Source organism: Mesoplodon mirus, assembly GCF_964341445.2.
Source record: "Mesoplodon mirus genome assembly, chromosome: 16".
NCBI classification, from domain to species: domain Eukaryota; kingdom Metazoa; phylum Chordata; class Mammalia; order Artiodactyla; family Ziphiidae; genus Mesoplodon; species Mesoplodon mirus.
In genome coordinates this window covers 71,120,688-71,142,507 of record NC_138992.1, presented here as the reverse complement: position 1 = coordinate 71,142,507, position 21,820 = coordinate 71,120,688, and the positions used below count along the sequence as shown (strand labels likewise).

General features: G+C 39.3%; 1 protein-coding gene across 1 annotated transcript in view; it reads left to right on the top strand.

Moving 5' to 3' along the window:
* Positions 1 to 21,820, top strand: part of RAB2A (RAB2A, member RAS oncogene family) — a 75,551-nt gene that overhangs the window by 20,801 nt on the left and 32,930 nt on the right. Inside the window, exons 2-3 of the mRNA XM_082601754.1 lie at positions 6,852 to 6,923; positions 13,847 to 13,914. Of these exons, the coding sequence (XP_082457880.1) occupies positions 6,852 to 6,923; positions 13,847 to 13,914 (140 nt within the window). The remainder of the gene's footprint in view (positions 1 to 6,851; positions 6,924 to 13,846; positions 13,915 to 21,820) is intronic.

Here is a 21,820-nt window from a genome sequence, read left to right as displayed (position 1 = left end):
TGAGTGCTTAATAAATATTTTTTGAGTGACTGTCTCTTTCCTACCCTCCTAGCCTTCACTGAGAGATTTTTCAAATAAATGCTCTGTATTCCTTGCTTCCTTTTTCCCTTAGTTACTCACTCTTAATATTTCTGGTGTTTGAGTCTCTTTATTGATTACAGTAGGAATTATTAGAGACGGAGTCAACAAGACTGGGAGACGAGCAATGTAAAAATCTAAGGTGAAGAAGGAAGGCAAGATTACTCTTGATAAGTGCATTGGTTTTCCAGGGCAGCTTAACAAATTATCAGAAAGCTGTTTCAGGGCTTAAAACAACAAAAGGCTGTTTCTCTCACAGTTCTGGAGGCCAGAAGTCTGAAATCCAGGGATAGGCAGGGCCATGCTCCCTCTGAAGGCTCCAGGGAAAATCCTTCCTGCTGCTTCCAGCTTCTGGTGACTCTAGGTGTTCCTTGGCTGTGGTAGCATAACTCCATTCTCTGCCTCTTGTCTTCATATGGCCTTCTCTCCTGCATATCCATCTGTCATTGGAATTAGGCCCAACCTGAATCAGGCTGATCTCATCTCAAAATCCTAATTATATCTGCAAAGATCCTGTTTTCAAATAAAGTCACATGCACAGGTTCCAGAGGTTGGGACTTGGACCTGTCTCTTTGGGAGCCATTCTAACTCACTGCAGTAAGCCACCAGATCAGTATCTCGTTGCAGTAATTGAGAGGATTGCCGTCGTACATGTGAAGGGGATGATGTTTGGAAAACCAGCAGCATGAAAGCAACTCTGAAGTCATTTTATTTAAAAGAAAGTTATAGATTGTGACTATTTTCTTCCGTTAATTTTAGAAAATATATATTTAAAAATTTGAATTCGAGGTCAGATGGGTTTGGTTGGAGATTTTGCTCCTCAGCTGTATTCATCCTGAAGAATCCTCTAACATTTTTATTGAACTTCTGAATTTGCACAATTCAAAATTTTTGCATTTGAGCCTTATGATATTCCTTTGAAGTAGGAATGCCATGTTTTCTTTTTTCCATTTTACAGATGTGGAAATGGAGCTTAGTTTCTGTAACTAATTTGTCTGCGGTCACAAGTTATGAAATAATACAGGTGGACTTGAATACTGGTGTTACAACTGTAAAGTTTGTATTCTTTCTAATGTCTTTGCTGAGTTTATTAATTTTCTGTTTAAGAGGAGCAGCAGACTTTACTGTTTTTTCATGTTTCATGGGTTTTACGATTTGGAATGTTAGCACAAAGGATATAGTTTTCTCTGTTTGCAAAATAAGCTACTAACATCTAAACCAATTTGCCATATCTCTGTATGATCTGTATTTGAGGTCTGTCAGTTCTTTGGTATGATTTTAAAACATATAACTCTTCAGTGGATTACTTTCAGTTAGGAGGATAGGTCATTCATTTGTGGTTTGTTACATTTTGTTTTTTGAGAACCCAGTGTAGTAGGTGACAGTATGCAGCCATGATTTCAGGATGACAATTGGAGAAAACTTCGGTAGTTAGGAATTGGTCTTTTATTTTTTTTTTTTTTTTTTTTTTTTTTTTTTTGCTGTACGCAGGCCTCTCACTGTTGTGGCCTCTCCCGTTGTGGAGCACAGGCTCCGGATGCGCAGGCTCAAGTGGCCATGGCTCACGGGCCCAGCCGCTCCGCGGCATGTGGGATCTTCCCAGACCGGGGCACGAACCCGTGTCCCCTGCATCGGCAGGCGGATTCTCAACCACTGCGCCACCAGGGAAGCCCCAGGAATTGGTCTTTTATATTTTTGCTTTTTCCACATCCTTTAAGTTAAAGCTATTTGTCTTACGATTTTAAAAATGGAGCCATCATCAGTTTTTTTAAATTATCTTGAAGTTGGTGGAAATCGGTTTAGGACTAGGAAAATAAACTTCAGTAGAATACCTAGCACTTAGGCCAGTGTTCCTTGTGGAGGAGGACCCGTTGCCTAAAAAAAATCACTGTCAGGTTTATTAGATTCTTGGGCCTAACCAAAGACTTAACTGAATCAGAATCTGTGGGGTGGGATTTTACAAATCGGCATTTTTAATGAGTGTTACTTGTAATCGTTTGGCATTGATGTGCTAGTCAGAGAGTCAGTTCTCACCACAACACTGAGTCCTGCTGAGGACAGTGTGTTGGACCCTGAGTAAAGGAAGAAGGTAAGGTGACTTCATAGTAGGAACTCTAACAGCGGCATTATTAGGTGCAGTAATTTGTATTTATTAAAGAGTGGTCAGGTACCTAAAGCAGTCTTGAGAAAGAAGGACAAAGCTGGAGGCACCACACTCTACCTGATTTCAAACTATATTAGAAAGCTATTGTAATCAAAACAGTATGGTATTAGTATAGAAACACACATAGATCAATGGAACAGAATAGAGAAACCAGAAATAAACCCACACATATATGGTCGATTAATTTATGACAGAGGAGCCAAAAATACACAGTGGGGGAAAGGACAGTCTCTTCATTAAATGATGTTGGGAAGACTGGACAGCCACATGCAAAAGAATGCAACTGGACCTCTATCTTATACCAGACACAACTGATTATGGACTTTAATTATGTCTACCAAATGCCTTCACAGCAACACCCAGATTAGTCTTTGATTGAATAACTAAAGAGGGCCCTAGGCAAGCTGATGCATCAGAAAGACCGTAATGTTGTTATTTTTATTGAAGTATATCATGCATATAGAAAAAGGCACATGTCCTAAATAAACAGCTCAAGGAATGTTTAGGAACTGGACACAGGTAACTAGCACTGTAGAGGGGCCCTTTTACATTTATTTATTTCATTTGATTCTTACAACAGTTCACCAAAGTGTAGGAGTTTCCCCCATTTTATAGATAGGATTTTGAAGCTCAGAAAGGTCAAGTACTTGCCCCATGTTGCAGCTAGTAAAGTGACAGAGCTGGGATTCTGACCAGGGTTTTGAGGCATAAATGAAATATTATGGAAATACAGTGTATCATTAGTTCCGCCTGAGGATTGGTAGCATCTTTGGAACAGGAATGCTTTAGTGAAGAAGGCATAGGAATCCCTAAGCTGGAATCTCTAAGCATGAGGTTACAGTTGCCAAGGAGTGAAGTGTTCCTTGGTAAGAGATATGGGGGAAGAACATGGTGTCATTTCAGAGGACAGGAGATGGTGTGTTATGCTTAAATCTAGGGCCTCTAGACTCTGGTATGATAATATGATCTATTGGAATAACAGTTTTTCAGCCTAAATGCAAAGAACCTTGTTTACTGTTTTGAAGGGCTTGAATTTTATATTTTAAGCAATATTCCGTGAGAGCCGGTTAATCATGTGCATTTTAGCAAAAATTTCACAGAGGTTTATACAGGTAGGTTGGAGAAAGGGCAAAGGCTAAAGGCAGAAAGATCATGTCTAGGACCAGAACTAGAGCACTGAGGATTCAGAGGAGGGGAGAGCATGGAATTCAAGGTGTTTCTGAGAGAATTAATGAGATTGGTGAGCCATTAGCTGTAGGTGATAAAGGAGGAAGAGGAATTAAGGATGACTGTGATTTTCTTGTTGGTGTGGTGCACTGGGAACCAACTCCAGAGATAAGGAAATACTGAAGGAGATGCTGAGTTTGTTCTGAATTGTCGGAAGGATGGTAGGCAGGAAAATGAAAAGGAATGGATTCGGTTTTGGAAGTTTGAGTTTCAGCCCTGAAGGAATTAAAGTGGACATGTTCAGTAGGCAGTTGGATATAATAAAAGTGAAATTAATTAAGATGGTGGCTGGAGAGATGGATTTGGTTATCACTGCCTAATTTATAGGTGTAGGTTGGGGCTGTAGAACTGGATTAGTTCTCTCAGCTGAAGAGAAAAGATAACCAATATGAGATGGTGGTGAAACCTCCAGTATTTAAGGCTTGTATGGAAGAGGAAGAGCAGTTGTCACAGAATTAAGGGACCAAGGAGGTGATTATAGCCTGATAAAGCCAGAAGCAATCATTTTCAAGGAGGTTGTAGGTAGATAAACTATATGGAAATATTTTATGGGCATAAACAGATCCTGTTTCTGGATCAAATAAATTGAGGACTGAGAAAAAGACTAGCTAATTCAATTTGGCAATCTGGAAGTGTTGGTGATTGTGAGCCAGAAACCCCAAGTATTTTATCCAGAATTAAAATAGTAGAAGTCAACATATATTGAATAAGATGAGCTACCTGTAAATTTAACCGATCCTGACAAATGATCTACAGATAGGTGATTAAGGAGACTTGGGAAACACCACAGTGGCACTTGGATATGTTCTCTGCATTGAAAGATACTTTGATTACCTGAAGGAAGAATATGGTGTCTTGAAAGTGAAGTCAGTATTTGGTCAGAATAAGTGGTATTGTTATTGCTAGAGCAATCCATACTCTGTTGTGAGGTAAGAAAAGTGTTTCAGGCTCTTGTATCACTTAAATGATTATCAGACTGTGAGATGATTCTTGAGGTCCCTCAGTAATAAAGTCTGTGATTTCTAATTATAATTTTTTTCTATACCATATGGGGAAATTTCGAATGTTAAAAATAGAAATAAAGAAAAGAGACAGAGGAATCTTAATTGCATATTGCTAAGTGAAAGAAGCCAATCTGAAAAAGCTAAAATACCGTATGATTCCAGCTATATGACAATCAGAAAAAGGCAGGACTATGGAGACAGTAAGAAGATTAGTGGGCTAGGAGTGAGGGAGGGACTGATAGGCAGAGCGTAGGGGATTTTTAGGGCAGTGAAGCTATTCTGTATGGTACTGTAATGGTGGGTACACTGTACATTTGTCAAAATCCATGGAACGGACGGCACCGAAAATGAACCCAGATGTAAACTGAGGGCTTTAAGTGATGCTGTGTCAGTGTACGTTCATCAGTTGTAACCAGTGTTAGTTACCGCTGTGGTGCAGGATGTTGATAGGGAAGGAGGCTGTGCTCCCCTGGGGCAGGGAGTATATGAGAACTTGCTGTACTTCCTGCCCAGTTTTGCTATGAACCTATAAAAGTGCTTTTAAAAATAAAGCCTCTTTTTTTAAAACAGAACTGAAGATTCACATCTCAGTTGTTCACCTGTTTTGTACTTTAACACTTAAAAAATAATTTTCTGTTACAAATGAACTTATTTACAGAACAGAAACAGACTCACAGACTTAGAGAACGAACTTACGTTTACCAAGGGGGAAGGATGGGGGGAAGGGATAGTTAGGGAGTTTGGGACTGACATGTACACACTGCTCTATTTAAAATGGATAACCAACAAGGACCTACTGTATAGCACAGGGAACACCGCTCCATGTTATGTGGTAGCCTGGATGGGAGGGGAGTTTGGGGGAGAGTGGATACATGAATACGTATGGCCGGGACGCTTTGCTGTGCACCTGAAACTCTCACAACATTGTTAATTGGCTATACTCTAATATAAAATTTTTAAAAACACACAAAGAACTAAAAAAAAATTTCTTTTCTTTCTCTCCTAGATCTGAAAGTTTATTCAAGGGTATTAGAAATCTAAGGAGTTTTTTGCCTTTTGTGATGTAAAAGAGAAATTGTGGATAAATAAAAAAGAAAACCAAGGTCAAATGTTTTGAAATTCCAATTTATTTTCAGTTAACTAGAATCTTAAAACATTCAAAAAACTTTGAACAAATAAAATAGTTCCTAAAACACACCATGCACACACACACACACACACACAGTAGACCATGTATTTGATTTGTTACTGGGCATTTTGAAAATCATTATAGCATTTGACACTAGGGCCAGTCATTCAGCAAAATTATTAGGTGACTTATCTCTGCCTTAAGACAGGCAGCAAGTGACAAGGTATTCGTTGTCCTTCTCTCATTGAGTGGATAATCTAGAAGACATTAAACAGTTTAGTTTGCGTCACTTAAGAAAGACCTTCTCCAGCCCTTCAGTCTCTTTTGTTACTCTTCCTCATAGAACTTTATTTTCTTCTTTCAGATGGCAGTCATTATAATTATTTCAAATTACAGTTCATATAGATTATTTGCGCACTCATTCTGTTAAATTTCTCTCCCTGAGCTAGATTGTAAGGAAGGAAGCATATCAGTTTTCCATGTGCACAGTTAGCATTCGATGAAGACTTCTTGAGTAAGTGAATGAATGAATAAATGATGACTGCCTTTGTGCTTTGTAAGTGCAGGATGCTACCAAGTAAGCAGATTCGGTCTAGTGTGAGGTTACGGGCCTGAAAATGAGCAGGAAGTGGTGTGGCATTCAATGTTCAGTTCTCCTCAGAGGGCAAGTAGGATGTATATAGAAAAGTTGCCTTTAATTTGGGAATTTGGAAGTTATTCAAGACCTCAATAATAGAGTGAAGGGATGCAATTCAGATTAGAATCGATCCTGAAATGGATCGGCCAGAAGATAGAGTGAGCAGCTTTTCCCAGAAAAGTAGATTCCGAACACTTACTTGTTTGTTTGTAGGAGACTAAGATAAAATAAACTATAAAAAGAGGAAAGTACTATGTTTTTAAAATATTTTCACTACTACAGAAAAAACAGAAGCGCATGAACACTTCACTGCATGAGTCCTGTGGGGCTGCCGGGAGGACCTGGTTGGTTTTCCCCGGGAATTGCTGCCACTCTCAGATTGAAATGCTGGATGAATGCAAAAGGATGAAAAGGGTGTTTTGGATTGGTCAACACCTTTCACCCAAATCATCAGTCCTCTAATTCCCCAAGAAATGAGAGCACTGAAAAATCATGGCAGATTGTTCTCAGAGCACCAGAAACCCTAGCTGCCTCTTTTCCAAGTACCCTTATGAAGTATTTCTTAATTTCTGTGAATTTTGTCCCTTAAATTTTTTTTCTTTTAACTTTCAGGTGTTGGTAAATCATGCTTATTGCTACAGTTTACAGACAAGAGGTTTCAGCCAGTACATGACCTTACTATTGGTAAGTTTTATAAAGAGATGAGAAGCATTTAGAAGTTTTGGGTAGTGGGAGTGGAATGTGCTAGAGGACTCATTCCATCAGTGATGAGTCAGAAATCAGTGAAACTAGATTTGTTGCTGTACAGAGTTTAGTCTCCATCACTTTTAAAAAATACAAGTATGTATAGTAAAAATAATGTTCCCCAACTCTTTAAAAGTGGTTGGAATGCAGCAAGACATTAATACTTGATTTTGATTGTATTTAATGATAAAACAGTTGATTGAGAGACAGTATATCATAGGGAGGGGTTAAGAGCAGAGACTCTGGACCACTTTGTCAGAGTTCACATCAGGGCTCTGCTGCTAACTAGCTGGGCAAGCCACTTTCCCACTCCATGCCTCAGTTTCTTTATCTGTAAAATGAGAAAAATAGTGGTAACCATCTCACAAAATTATTCTGAACGGTAAATGAGTTAATAAATATGATGCATTGAAACGGTGCCTGGCAGCATGTTAAGTGCTTTAGGCTTACCTATAATTATTTTTTTTTTTTTTTTTTTTTTGCTGTACGCGGGCCTCTCACTGCTGTGGCCTCTCCCGTTGCGGAGCACAGGCTCCGGACACACAGGCTCCGCGGCCATGGCTCGCGGGCCCAGCCGCTCCGCGGCACGTGGGATCTTCCGGGACCGGGGCACGAACCCGTGTCCCCTGCATCGGCAGGCGGACTCTCAACCACTGCGCCACCAGGGAAGCCCCCCTATAATTATTAATTGAGAAAAACTACCATCAAGCATTTTTTAGTTTCCTCAATTGTGAAGAATAAATGAGACAGTTACTGGTAAGGAGTGGTCAACAACTGTTAGCTGTTATTACTATTAGCTACACTAGTTTTTATTATTAGTGGTATTATTCATTAATATGCAAAAGTGTAAAATTAAGTGAAAAACAAAAAACTTTAAGCATACTGTTTCAGGGTTGTTATCTGTTTTAAAAAAATTATATTTATACTCTGAAAGCTAAAGAATCTAGATTATTCCTCTATGGCTGTAGCCCAGTAACAATTAGAGATTAGTCAACCATGAAGAAGCAAGGTAACTGGAAATCTAGTTAAACTTTGCAATTGATAGCTTAATGTATCTTTTCAGCCAGTGACTGCTTATGTTCTATAGATATGACTAACTCACTACTCATAACAAGTTGATTCTCATGTCCTGTGTATTTTTAAAATACCACATCGAAGGTAGAGTTTATGAATCAAATTATTAGATCAGTTAATAGTATTCAACCAAGCCACATGTACTTTGTAGATGTATTAAAATCTTTCCTTACTGGCTACTGTCAATAAGAACATGCAGATTCCATTTTCATTTTGATAGTTTTAATGATATCCAATAATAACGGGTGAAGCAGGTACTGCTCTCTCATGCCGATCCTCACGGGGCAGTTTAGCTTTGGTGAGCTCATCTTTGCGTAGGATCTGCTCTTTGCTCCGTAGGTCTGAACCTTGAGGCCGTCTCTTAGGCAGGATTCGGTCCCGAGACAACTAGCCAGTTGTTTTTCATATAGGGTACTAGACAAAAGTGCCTTCCTTTTCGTTGAAGCTTTCGTGTAAATTTCTGGTTGTTAGGGCACACCTGATTGGGTGGATGGGCCTGAGCCTCACTGCTGTTAGAAATCGGCATAGGCTCTACTTGTGGGGGCCTATGTGAGGAGGAATGCACCAGAGGGAGTTTTCAGAAAACTGTAACCCCTGTAACTGTGCCAGCTGGCTTCCCTCTGGGTTCGCTGATGCGCGGCGCTGGGAGTTAGGAGGCTAAAAGCAAAGGGAAGCTGAGGGCCTTCCCCCCTCTCTGCTGGGGTTAACTGTGTGCCCTCCGTGGCTTCAGCCACAGCCCCTGCCTGACAGGCCCACTGGTGGTCTGGCTCCTGGGCTCTGGGAGCCCTGGTTTCTCTCTCTGCCCCCAGGCCTAGGGACAGCAGCAGCTTCCGGCTGTTCCTAATCTCTGGGTTGCTTTGCCCTCTGCTCCTTGGGCTTCTCAGCCCTTCCTTGAATGCAACCAGTTCCCTACTTTAAATCCCCTCTGTTTTAAATACCTACGTATGGTTTCTGTTTTTCTGGTTGGACCCTGACTACTTTACCTTGTGACACCCATCACAAGAATTTATTTTTCTGACATAAAAACAATTTAGAAGGTAATTAGCACGTGTTTTTTAAAGGAATGTTGGAGTGATTTGCTAAAATAGGCACAAGGCAGTGTCTTGATTCTGCTGCGTGCTTGCCTTTGCGTGATGAACAAAGGAGGGTATAATATAAAATAGTAATGACAGTGGAGCCATACCAAATATTTACTGTGTGCCAGGCACTTATTTTGTATGTAGTAACTTTTTTTTAATTGAAGTATAGTTAATTTACAGTGTTACGTTAGTTTCAAGTGTACAGCAAAGTTATTCAGTTATACGTACATATATATATGTTCTTTTTCAGATTCTTTTCCATTATAGGTTATTACAAGATACTGAGTATAGTTCCATGTGGTATATAGTCGGTCCTTGTTGTTTACCTGTTTTATATACAGTCGTGTGTTTACGTTAATCCCAAACTCCTAATTTATGCACCTCCCCCTGCCCCCTCGCCGCTATCCCCTTTGGTAACCAGAAGTTTGTTTTCTATGTCCTTAGGTCTGTTTCTATTTAAATAAGTTCATTGGTATCATTTTTTAGATTCCACATATGTAATAACTCTTCTAATCTTGAAAAAAATTTATGAGATGGATATCATTAATACCATTTACAAATAAGAGAAACTAAAACACAGAAGACATTTAATAACTTAGCTTGCTCAGGGTCACACAATTAGTAGGCATCGATTATTGAATGCTCAGTAAATGGATACTGTGCAAGGATGCAAGTACTTACTCTACAAGGATGGTAATGATCTAGAGGTAGTTTAGAAAGTGTGTATTTACCTTCAGAGTATTTTGTCCTGGAAGGTTGAAAGTGACTAACATATATGAAGAAAATAAGCATCACTCCCTGACTGTGTCAGGTAAATGAGGCCTGGCCTTTGGTTCCACAGATAGTTTCTCTGGCAGCCAAATTGGCTGTTAATTGAAAATGTATCTGGGAAGAGAGCCTCAAGGCCATAGGGGATGATGGTTTATCCCATTAAAAAAAAAAGAAAAAGAGAAGGAAAACTTTCTAAATGAGATTCTCAAGCATATATATACTTAGGGAGAAAGTTTAATAAAATTTTTTACAATCCACAAGAGAAGTATGAGGTTTTGGGGGTTTTTGTTTGCTTCTGAGAGTTCTAGGACACTTCAGGTTTCAGTATTTTCTTTTGCCACATAGAATACAAAGGTAAAACCTGCATTGAACCCAGTTATGAGAAGGTAAATGGGAAAGAGTTAATGTTTTTGAGGCTGAAATTGAATCCTTTGTTTCTGTTTCACTTGATAGGAAAACAAAAATCATAGTTTTTCAGTGATCAGCAGTGCTTGTCAATTTTTTCTTTGGAGATGTATACACCATTCTTTATCTTCTTATCATCATTCTTTATCTCATTCCTGGATAATATAGTAGCCTTTTAACTAGTTTCTTGACCTCTTGTTTTTTTTATTCTCTGTCCTGACCTTATTAATAAGCGCATTTAAAATAGCAATCTTATTATATTTACCTCCTTTAGAACCAATCCTGATTTTCATGTAACATGTCTTTAAAATTGGGTATGTTTTTAGGGGCAAAATCTTTGTTTAAGGACTTTTTAAGCTTCAGTAATCTCTTGTGTATTTACTTTGAATAAAGTGATAAATATACCAAAACTCAATTACGGCTTAAGTTAAGGAAAGGGAATATATGGAGTTTTATATAGAACCCACAGGAGGGTGGGGACGTGGACTTGGGAACGGGCAGGAATGAAGCATCGTAAGAGGCCAGGAAGCAGAGACCATAACAGCCATCCTACAGCAGATGATGGAATGGTTGCCAGTCAATTTTAGTATCTTTATCCCTCAAAGAAAATGTGGCACATATATACAATGGAATATTATTCAGCCATAAAAAGAAACGAAATTGAGTTATTTGTAGTGAGGTGGATGGACCTAGAGTCTGTCATACAGAGTGAAGTAAGTCAGAAAGAAAAAAAAAAAATACTGTATGCTAACAACATATATATGGAATCTAAGGGAAAAAAAAAAGGTCATGAAGAGCCTAGGGGTAAGACGGGAATAAAGACACAGACCTACTAGAGAATGGACTTGAGGATACGGGGAGGGGGAAGGGTAAGCTGTGACAAAGTGAGAGAGTGGCATGGATATATATACACTACCAAATGTAAAATAGATAGCTAGTGGGAAGCAGCCGCATAGCACCGGGAGATCAGCTCGGTGCTTTGTGACCACCTAGAGGGGTGGGATAGGGAGGGTGGGAGGGAAGGAGATGCAAGAGGGGAGAGATATGGGAACATACGTATATGTATAACTGATTCACTTTGTTACAAAGCAGAAACTAACACACCATTGTAAAGAAATTATACTCCAATAAAGATGTTAAAAAAAAATTTAGTATCTTTATCCCTCTGCCCAGGATGTCATTTCTAGAGAAGGAACATCTGCTTGCCCTTACCTGCCCACCCTTGGTATCAGTCAAGGGTCTGTTTCTAATTTGCAGTTGTTTTCCATCAAATTTGACATTATGCATTGGATTTAAGAAATCTTGAATACCATTGAGCCATGCAGATGTTTTTGGATTGTGGTTAAAAACCCATCCATGACAGTGGAAGGAAAAATAGGATTTCTCTCAGTGGCTATAAACAATAGATTCATGAAAAGGCCTCCATTTTGTCAACTATCTTGCTGATGCGTAGAATTTTCTACTTTAGAACATTCCTTTTAAATACTGGATATTTCAAAGAACATTTGTCCCATACTTAGTCACTGGCTTCTTTCCTCAGCTACTCGTTTTCGTGTCGCTAACAGTAAGCTGGTGGATGGTTGTTTTGGGTGCCCCCCACCCTGTGGCACACAGTATGTATGAATAAATGCATGTAGATAAATATGTAAACACTGTAATGGGTTTTTTTGGGGGGTTTTTTTTGCGGTACGCAGGCCTCTCACCGCTGTGGCCTCTCCTGTTGCGGAGTGCAGGCTCCGGACGCGCAGGCTCAGCGGCCATGGCTCACGGGCCCAGCCACTCCGCGGCATGTGGGATCTTCCTGGACCGGGGCACGAACCCGTGTCCCCTGCGTCGGCAGGCAGACTCTCAACCACTGTGCCACACCGGGGAAGCCCCACTGTAATGGTTTTATATGACGTAGTTTTATAGTTTTGCATTTTTCATTCTAGTACATCGTGACTCCTAGGTCCCTTTTCTTTGGCTTTCCTGTATTTCTGAGTCTAAGAAACATACCGTTAGTTTCTTTGTATTGACTATGCCCCTAGGATGGAATAAGTAATAAAATATAGAGTAGAAACTCCATCAAGTTACATATCCTGGGAGGCTAAGTTACCTTTGTACTCACTCTCCTAGTCACAGTTGGGGGAATTATAGGAGATGCTGAAATGGAATTCTGGCACTGGGCAGTATGCCCTTTCCTAGGCAACTAACTAAAAGCTGTTTTTCTGCCAGGATGACATATGGTTTCTGGGGACCATGTGTGTCTTTCCTTCACCCTGACTCTGATGTAAATACTGATAGAACACACTCCAAGCAGTAATGATGTGGTATAATGTGAGTGATAGACTTCTTGCAGAGTCACCTTCACAGTTGTTTGCTATTCTGAAGTTACCCCCTCTTTTTCTCCTCTTCCTGTTTTGATGATTAAATGACTACTTTCAAAAGAGCTGATACATGCAGGGCAAAAAGCCAGAGTAGTAAACTGATAAGTGTGAAGTTTGTATTCCCTTTGACCTGCAATCCTATTTCCTGTAATTTGCCAAAAATCATAACAATAAGTTGAAAAATTCAGTTCAGGGCTTCCCTGGTGGCGCAGTGGTTGGGAGTCCGCCTGCCGATGCAGGGGACACGGGTTCGTGTCCCGGTCTGGGAGGATCCCACATGCCGCGGAGCGGCTGGGCCTGTGAGCCATGGCCGCTGGGCCTGCGCGTCCGGAGCCTGTGCTCTGCAACGGGAGAGGCCACAGCAGTGAGAGGCCCACGTACCACAAAAAAAAAAAAAAAAAAAATTCATTTCAGCATCAACTACTTAGTGAAAATTTGAGAACAACCAAAATTTCTAGCAATAGAGTAACCAACTTAATAAAATGCATGTATGTATAGAGATAGCACACACACACAGGAATATTATGCAGCCATCAAAAACAATAGTATAGTTTTATATATTTTTTGACTCGTAAAGATGCTTTGTGGTACAGAATAATGTTGATGACACAGTGACTGAAAAGCAAATTGCAGAACAGCATTTATGTGTTCCCATTTATATAAAATTGTATACTTCTGTGGGTATTTTATTCATGGAGCAATGTCTGAAAATATGTTTAAACAGTGGTCATCTCTAGTGGGTGGATTTGGAGACTTCTTTCCTAGTTGATAACCCATGCTGGGAACCAAGACGATGTTGAAATTCATCTGTCCGTTTTAGTGAATTTTATACCACACTAATAGTTTTTAAGAAATTTTAATATTTGTGATTAATAATTATGGTTCTTGAATCTCATTTCTAGATTTTTTAAATATTACAGAGCCTGCAAAACATGAAGACCACAGTTGGTTTCTTGACTACACTAGACTCAGATATCTTAGTGTTTTAATTATATCCTTAGCCTCTGCCTTAGCTTATACATTTTCTAAGGATAGGAGCTGTATTTGCTAATCTGTATATCACTTGGCATAACATGTGCTAGAAATAGACCACCTTTTTAAAAAAACCCTTAAATGTTAAATATATTCCCACTAGTTTGTATAACAAAACATTTTCTGTCCTATTCAGGTGTAGAGTTCGGTGCTCGAATGATAACCATTGATGGGAAACAGATAAAACTTCAGATTTGGGATACAGTAAGTATAGCAAAAATACACTGTGTGACCTCAATAAAGTTGTTTTATAAAATTACATTATACGTTTGTTCTGTTTTAATGTTATTTTATGCTTGTTATGGTTTGTTAGACACCAGCGCCCCTGCAGCCATGATGGAATATGTGGTACCAGAAAAGATTCATTTTTATTATGCAGTGTTTTCAAACAGCGGTACCCGAGGTGTCAGGTTTTGGTGAACATATTTGAGCAAATGCTCAGTCTATGGGATCTAAACAGAAATGCTCTAGAAACTGTGTTTTTAAGAAAAACAAGCAGTATGTCTAACATATACCTAAGAAGTAAAATATGTGAATGTCAATAAGATAGAGTCACTTGATCTGACAGTTTATTCATTTATTTTAAAAGTATGATTTAGTTCCAACCACTTGAAGCTACCTTACTCCAGCTCCTGATTGTCATTTATATTCATTGAATGCCTATTACATATCTTGTTATGTCATGTTTTAATGGCAGTTTCTCATCTGAACCACAGAAAATTATTTGAGTGACTGTTTTCTTTGTCTTCCTATATTATGCATAAAAGAGAAGTTACTTTATTATGTACAATGGATGCTTTAAGGTAGAGGTTCCCAAACTTTTTTGTTTCAAAATCCCTTTATACTTTAAAAAATTAGCGAAGACCTCAAAGAGCCTTTGCATGTGTGGCTTATAACTGTCAATATTTACCATATTAGAAATTAGAACTGAGAAACTTACTAAATAGTTAATGATTAACTCATTGTAGAATAACCATAATAAACTCATTGTATGTTAGGATAAATGATGCAATTTTTATGGAAATTAACTGTTTTTCCCAAACAAAAAAACTATATTTTTCCAGTGTGAAGAGTGCCATTCTGCTACCTTTTGAAAAATCTCTTTACTGTCTGCTTCGTAGAAGACAGCTGGATTCTCATATCTGCCCCTGTATTGAGTCTTATGTGTTGTTTTGTTGAAGTATATGAAGAAAATATAACCTCACACAAATAGGTAGTTGGGAAGTGGAGGATCTCATGGACCCTTAAGGACTCAGGGACTCCCCAGGGTCAGGGATCACAATTTGAGTACCACTACCTTAGGGCAGTTAGGACTTAATTCTTCACAGAACCCCAGCTGAGAAAAACCAAAAGGTCTCCTGCAAAGAGCATCTCTCTAAACTAGTAAATGAAATATAAAGTATGGGGAATTTTATCATCATATACCCCGGTCTTTTTTTTTTTTTTTTTTCCCCTAATCATGCAGTCTTAGTGTCTTACCTGTCACCTTTAATAGCCATTATTGAAGGAAGGCACCTTGAAGAATATTCAGTCTCACAGACTGGATTCGCAGGAAGACCAAGTTTCTGAAGGCTGATCCTTCCCATGCACCACACAATCATCCTTGAAATGGAAAACCCCAAATCTCTATCTTGCTCAGTCCCAGAGTTATACATTAGACTCTGTGTTTTTGTGCTTGCTTATTTCCTCTTTTTGCAGTAAAGGTTTATGCTTTTACCATTTCTTAGTGTTTTCCCCTCCCAGCCAGTAGCGTCTCATAACTTTCTGGATTTATATTCTTTGAGGCGACATGACTTCAAAACTGCATTTCCATGCAAGACAAAAAGTAAAATATGCACAGTCCCTTCTTTCCTAAAGGTTTAAAATTAATGATCTCTAACCAAAAGGAAGTATTTTCTACTTCTGTATTAAAAGTTTCACTTCTTTTTCAGAAGGATTGTTTTAACATAAACCAACTTGCTTCCTTAGCTAATAAGCTTGTGCAGCACACATCCTGCAGCGTAGTGTGAACCAAACTACTTGCTATTCTTTAATAAAGATGTTTTTCATACCTTGTACTTTGCATAAACACCTGCTTTGCTTGAAGTACTTTTTCCCCCTTTTCTGTTTAAGAGTAGCTCAGATATCAATACTTGTGGAGCCTTTCTGACCCCCATGGGATAGCTGGTTGTCCCCATAAGATTTTATGCATATTTCTGTTATAGCTCTTACCCCGTTGTTATCAGGGTTTTTTTGTTCCCATATTTACCCTCCTCAGAATAAGCATCATGAGGGAAAGAACCATCTATGTCTTATTCAACTTTGTGCCTTGTTTGTATTCTTAGTTTATACTGGTTGATGCAACGTTTGGTGAATTTTACTGAATGAATGAGTGAAGTATCTATCTCATTCTGTCTAAGCAACTTTAGGATCATTGGAAGTGCTGAAAAGATACCATCTACTAAAAGTATATGGTTTCAAAAGGAAAGATTAATATAGTAATAAAAATTGTGTGATATTTTAGGCACAAACCACCTCATTGTAGTTCATTTTGTTTAATCATTTGCTCTTCTGTCCTTAAGGTATTCTGTTAAATAATCCCTCCCCTCTTTTTGAAACTTGAACAAATCATTCATTCCCCAGTTGTTTTCTAGATTAACTAGACATGCCTTCTTTTGATAAGTACCTATTTTCCCCTTAGCTTATGAGTTAATTGTTTTACCTGCAGTGATCTTTCAAAAGAAATCTATAATAATTACTTATGCTGGACAGTATGAAAGGGGAATAGAACAAAAACAACCCTCTTGTTCACACTTTCTCTGAAGGGCAGGGGGTGGTCTTCTTTCCCCTTTGTCTAACACGGAGAGACTGGTGTCTTTGAAGACATCGTGACCCCCCCAAAAAGAATTCCAGGGCTTCCAGATGGAGGGTGCTAGGAACCATGGCCTGTTCCAGATTTTAAGGACTGTTCAAAAAGCTCTGTTAATGTTAACTTATGAAAGTTTCTTGAGTCTCTGCCCTACAGGTTTTCCTCTTATCATTGGTTTTCTTCTTTCATAGCTAACTTCCGAAACTCTTTAATAGATGTTATCTGACACATTAAGGTTGCTCCCACACTTAGTTTATATCTAGTGAAACACAGTTTCCCATATCGTTAATGTTTTTCAGTGTTTCTGTACATTTGTATAACAAGCTGTGTTTTTAGTAGCAAGGGTCATGGCTGTTCCTGGCCCAGAATATTTATAAACCCATCCCAGAGTCCTTCAGGGAGTAACTTGCCAAATGTTATGGTTTGTTTCATCAGCCTTAAGAAACTGAAATTTAGTTCCCAATGACTGAGTCTCAGTATCTTAGGATGTTTGTCATCCATTGTATATCTGTTTCCATTCACAATAAAAATAAAAATAAATATAAGGGGTTTTCCTTGCAAAATTTCCACATCTAGCATCTTTGCTTTCTTTCAAAAATAGTAAGTACAGCTGCCAACAGATACTCCTTGAAGGCCTTGCCAGAAGCAGTGATAATAGTTATCAGTGTATCCTTTAAAGCACTTTCCGCTGCCCCTGTTGTAACCTTTTTTCTTTTATGGGAAGTCAAATGTTTGATATTCCTGGTATCTGATGTCAAGGTAAGTCAAAGGAGAAACATGCCTTGTACCCAATTCCATTCTCACTCTCAGACCCTCATCCAGTTTTTACCCACCTTTTTCTATTCTTGCTTGTCTTTTGCTTTTTGTTACTTTTTCAGTTGCCTTCCCAGCATATCCAAATTTTATTCTCCCCCCAAAATTTGTAGTATGGATGTTTTAAGTCCATGTGTCTGTTCACCTTCCCTGAAAATATTCTTACATTAGACTGACAAATATTTTTCCCATCAAATAAAAGTTAGTGAAACTATGTAAAAAATCATGTGAAACCTATATGCTAAAAGTACCTTTTCAGGAAATCACAGGCATTTTTTGGTCCTTTGTAAAATGTGTCAGTTCATATCCACCTTCTTACCCCCAAAATGAGAATTCTTGTTGTCTCAATGGAGCAGTGAGGATGGATGACCAGAATTCAGGGGGGCTAGAGAAAGAGCCTGGAGCCAAGCCCTGAGAAGCAGTCCTGCCTCTGCCAGTCCTCTTGCTCCCATCCCCCCACCCCCAGGAGTTGAGAGGCCTTTGGAGGTCCAGCTGTTTCACCTCCTTTGGCAGCTGTTTATCAACATTTTCTTGAACAACCACAGGGACAGGAAACTCTTCAACATGTCATTCTACATTAATGTCTACCTCCTACCTGTGGTCTCCAGTTTCTCTTACATGGCAGTGTTAGAAGAATCTGAAGTCAGCAATTGCATCCTGAGTCTTTTTTTAAAGTAACTATTCTTAAATTTGTTAAAGCATTCAACATCTCTTCTTTCCTAGATGTTCACAACCTTTATTTCTCTTCCCAGAATCTACTTTAATTTCTGTATGAAACTCCCTTAAAAGACCTAGAATTAAATAGTCCCAGTTGACTTTTTCTCCATCCTTGCTGTGGTCACTGAGGCAGCTTAAAAATTACCGTGATTCTTACTAATCTTGCTGTCGTCCCAACCGTGTAGATTTCAAAATCTTTTTCCTCGATGATAGCAGTTCCTTGATCACAGGTCTAGATTTTTAAGTTGAGTCTGTTTAGTAAAGTACTTGAGATTCCATGCTTGAGCACTGGACAACTTATTTGGCTACTTAGAAATCCTTTTTCTTTTTGGCTCTTGGCTGTGTTCTTTGTAGCTGGGGTTGTTAGATAAATGACTAACAATGAAAGTAAGAGGTATTACTGTAATATTAATTCTCACATATCTTAATTTTCTAACTTTACTGGCTGTTTGGGATCAATCAGGATAACATATTTGAGTGTCCACTATAAATATACTTCAGTGTTCTGAGTTAGGCTACCCCTCAAGGAGAACTAAGGAGGAAAAAAGATAAGCATTTGAGCAGTGTGTTCATTTTATCTAATCAATAGTATTAGAACCAAATGATCACATGAAATTGCTTTTGGATTTGTGAGGAGAAAAGGATAAGTATAGGCTGTGGTAGGCAAGCTTCCTAGCTTTGTGAGAAGATTAGGGGGCTTGAACTGGTCCTCAAAGGGAATAGAAATTGGATAAATAGATAGAGGAGAAAGATTTTCAGGCAAAGAGTTAAACAGAGGTACAAAAGCAGGAATATTCAGAATATGAGCAGAATACCAGTAGAAAAAAAAACAGCTGTATGAACAAGACTTTTATTGAATAATAATATAAAATTCTAGAGAAACAAATAGAGATCAGATTCCCAAGAGCTTAGGACTTACATTCAGGGTAGAGATTTTTTTAACAGTAGCTTGATGTGTGTGAAGTTGTATATTATGGAGATAACAGAAGAGGAGGAGGAGTTAAGTTGCCAGACTGGTTACTACAAAAATTGTTTCAACAGAAAGACTTAGGCACATGGAGAAGCCAATTTGGGGGAATCTTTATCTGGCAATTGGAGGTCAATTTTAAAGGTATTGGGGCAAAGAATCAAGTTTATTTAATTTAACGATCACATGGAAAATGGAGGACTACAAGGCTTCTTTTTCACACGTGTTCTGTGGCTCTAATTTTAGTAGTAAGTATCCTCAAAATGAGCATGGCTATTATCTCCCGAGGCGGACTTTTCTGTACTGCTTTTTTGCATATCTGGTATCTTGCTGATTTTTTTTTTTTTTTCCAGAAATCACAGAGCTGTATTGTGAGTTGGCGGCTCACGGTCTACTCTGGCCACCCCAACCGGGTTTTTCTGGTGCTGTTCACTTAGTTCCTGTCTCATGAAATGCATTTTCCTTTATACCCTTAGCTGCTGTTAGGAGTCCCTTTTTTTTTTTTTTTTTTTAGAGAAATGTAAATCAAAACTACAATGAGATATCATCTCACACCAGTCAGAATGGCCATCATCAAGAAATCTAGAAACAATAAATGCTGGAGAGGGTGTGGAGAAAAGGGAACACTCTTGCACTGCTGGTGGGAATGTGAATTGGGACAGCCACTATGGAGAACAGTATGGAGGTTCCTTAAAAAACTACAAATAGAACTACCATATGACCCAGCAATCCCACTACTAGGCATATACCCTGAGAAAATCATAATTCAAAAAGAGACATGTGCCAAAATGTTCATTGCAGCTCTATTCACAATAGCCCAGAGATGGAAACAACCTAAGTGTCCATCATCGGATGAATGGATAAAGAAGATGTGGCACATATATACAATGGAATATTACTCAGCCATAAAAAGAAACGAAACTGAGCTATTTGTAATGAGGTGGATAGACCTAGAGTCTGTCATACAGAGTGAAGTAAGTCAGAAAGAGAAAGACAAATACCGTATGCTAACACATATATATGGAATTTAAAAAAATATATATCATGAAGAACCTAGGGGTAAAACAGGAAGAAAGACACAGACCTACTTGAGAATGGACTTGAGGATATGGGGAGGGGGAAGGGTAAGGTGTGACAAAGCGAAAGAGAGGCATGGACATATATACACTACCAAACGTAAGGTAGATAGCTAGTGGGAAGCAGCCGCATAGCACAGGGAGATCAGCTCAGTGCTTCGTGACCGCCTGGAGGGGTGGGATGGGGAGGGTGGGAGGGAGGGAGACGCAGGAGGGAAGGGATGTGGGAACAGATGTATGTGTATGACTGATTCACTTTGTTATAAAGCAGAAACTAATAAAACAAATCCTGGGCACGAATTTTATTTTATTTTATTTATTTTTTATAAATTTATTTATTTAGTTTTGGCTGCGTTGGGTCTTTGTTGCTGCACGCGGGCTTTCTCTAGTTGCGGCAAGGGGGGCTACCCTTCGTTGTGGTGTGCAGACTTCTCATTGCGGTGGCTTCTCTTGTTGCGGAGCACGGGCTCTAGGTGCACGGGCTTCAGTAGTTGTGGCTCGCGGGCTCAGTAGTTGTGGCACGCGGGGTCAGTAGTTGTGGCTCGCGGGCTCTAGAGCGCAGGCTCAGCAGTTGTGGCGCATGGGCTTAGTGGCTCCGCAGCACGTGGGATCTTCCCGGACCAGGGCTCGAACCCATGTCCCCTGCATTGGCAGACTGATTCTTAACCACTGTGCCACCAGGGAAGTCCCAGGCGTCCCTTTCTTTTGATACAAGGAATTCTATATCCTGTTCAGTTCCAAGTTCTAAAATTTTTTTAAGCCAGCATCTTACAGTGAAGAGGATCAAAAACATCTATATGCCCCAAGTTGACGTTCTTTTTCATTTAAAACAATATCAGTCGATCACAGTTTGGATAGGTTTATATTAAAATGCTTCTTAAAAACTAGATTACTTTGCTTTAATGTGATCAAGATAACCATTGGGCTAGCTTTCTGCAGTTAGTTGTTTGACAGTTTGTTTATAGCTGGAGAAGCCGTAATAAAACACGTTATCGGGCAAGACTTATGTTAAGGCTACCAGCACCACTGACCGAGGCTAGGCCAGAGTGTGGGGTGTTGTCCCGACAAGCCAGGTCTCCAGAGTTTGGAAGCTGTTCTGAACACTGATCTTTGCTTATGACACAGTGATCCTAGATTTCAAGGTGCACAGTTACCTTCACAGCCCTCACGTGGAATGTTTCATTTTTTATTTGCTGAGTTTTTGATTTTGTAATGATGGGCAAAATCCATCCAGATTCAGTGGATTCAGTATAAAGTGATGCATTATATACATTATTTCCATATTGCAACATGTTTGTTCTTTGTAAAACAGTTCAGGAGGAATGGGAATGGTATATAGATACGTGCTTTTCCTAAACTTTTTCCCTTTTACTTTTTTTTTTTTTTGCGGTACGCGGGCCTCTCACTGTTGTGGCCTCTCCCGTTGCGGAGCACAGGCTACAGACGCGCAGGCTCAGCAGCCATGGCTCACGGGCCCAGCCGCTCCGCGGCATGTGGGATCTTCCCGGACCGGGGCACGAACCCGTGTCCCCTGCATCGGCAGGCAGACTCTCAACCACTGCGCCACCAGGGAAGCCCCCTTTTACTATTTCTTATCTAGACTGGAAACACTGAAGTTTTAGATGTTATAATTCTTCTATAAGATCTATAGCAGTGTACAGTTAACCCTTGAACAACATGGGTTAGGGT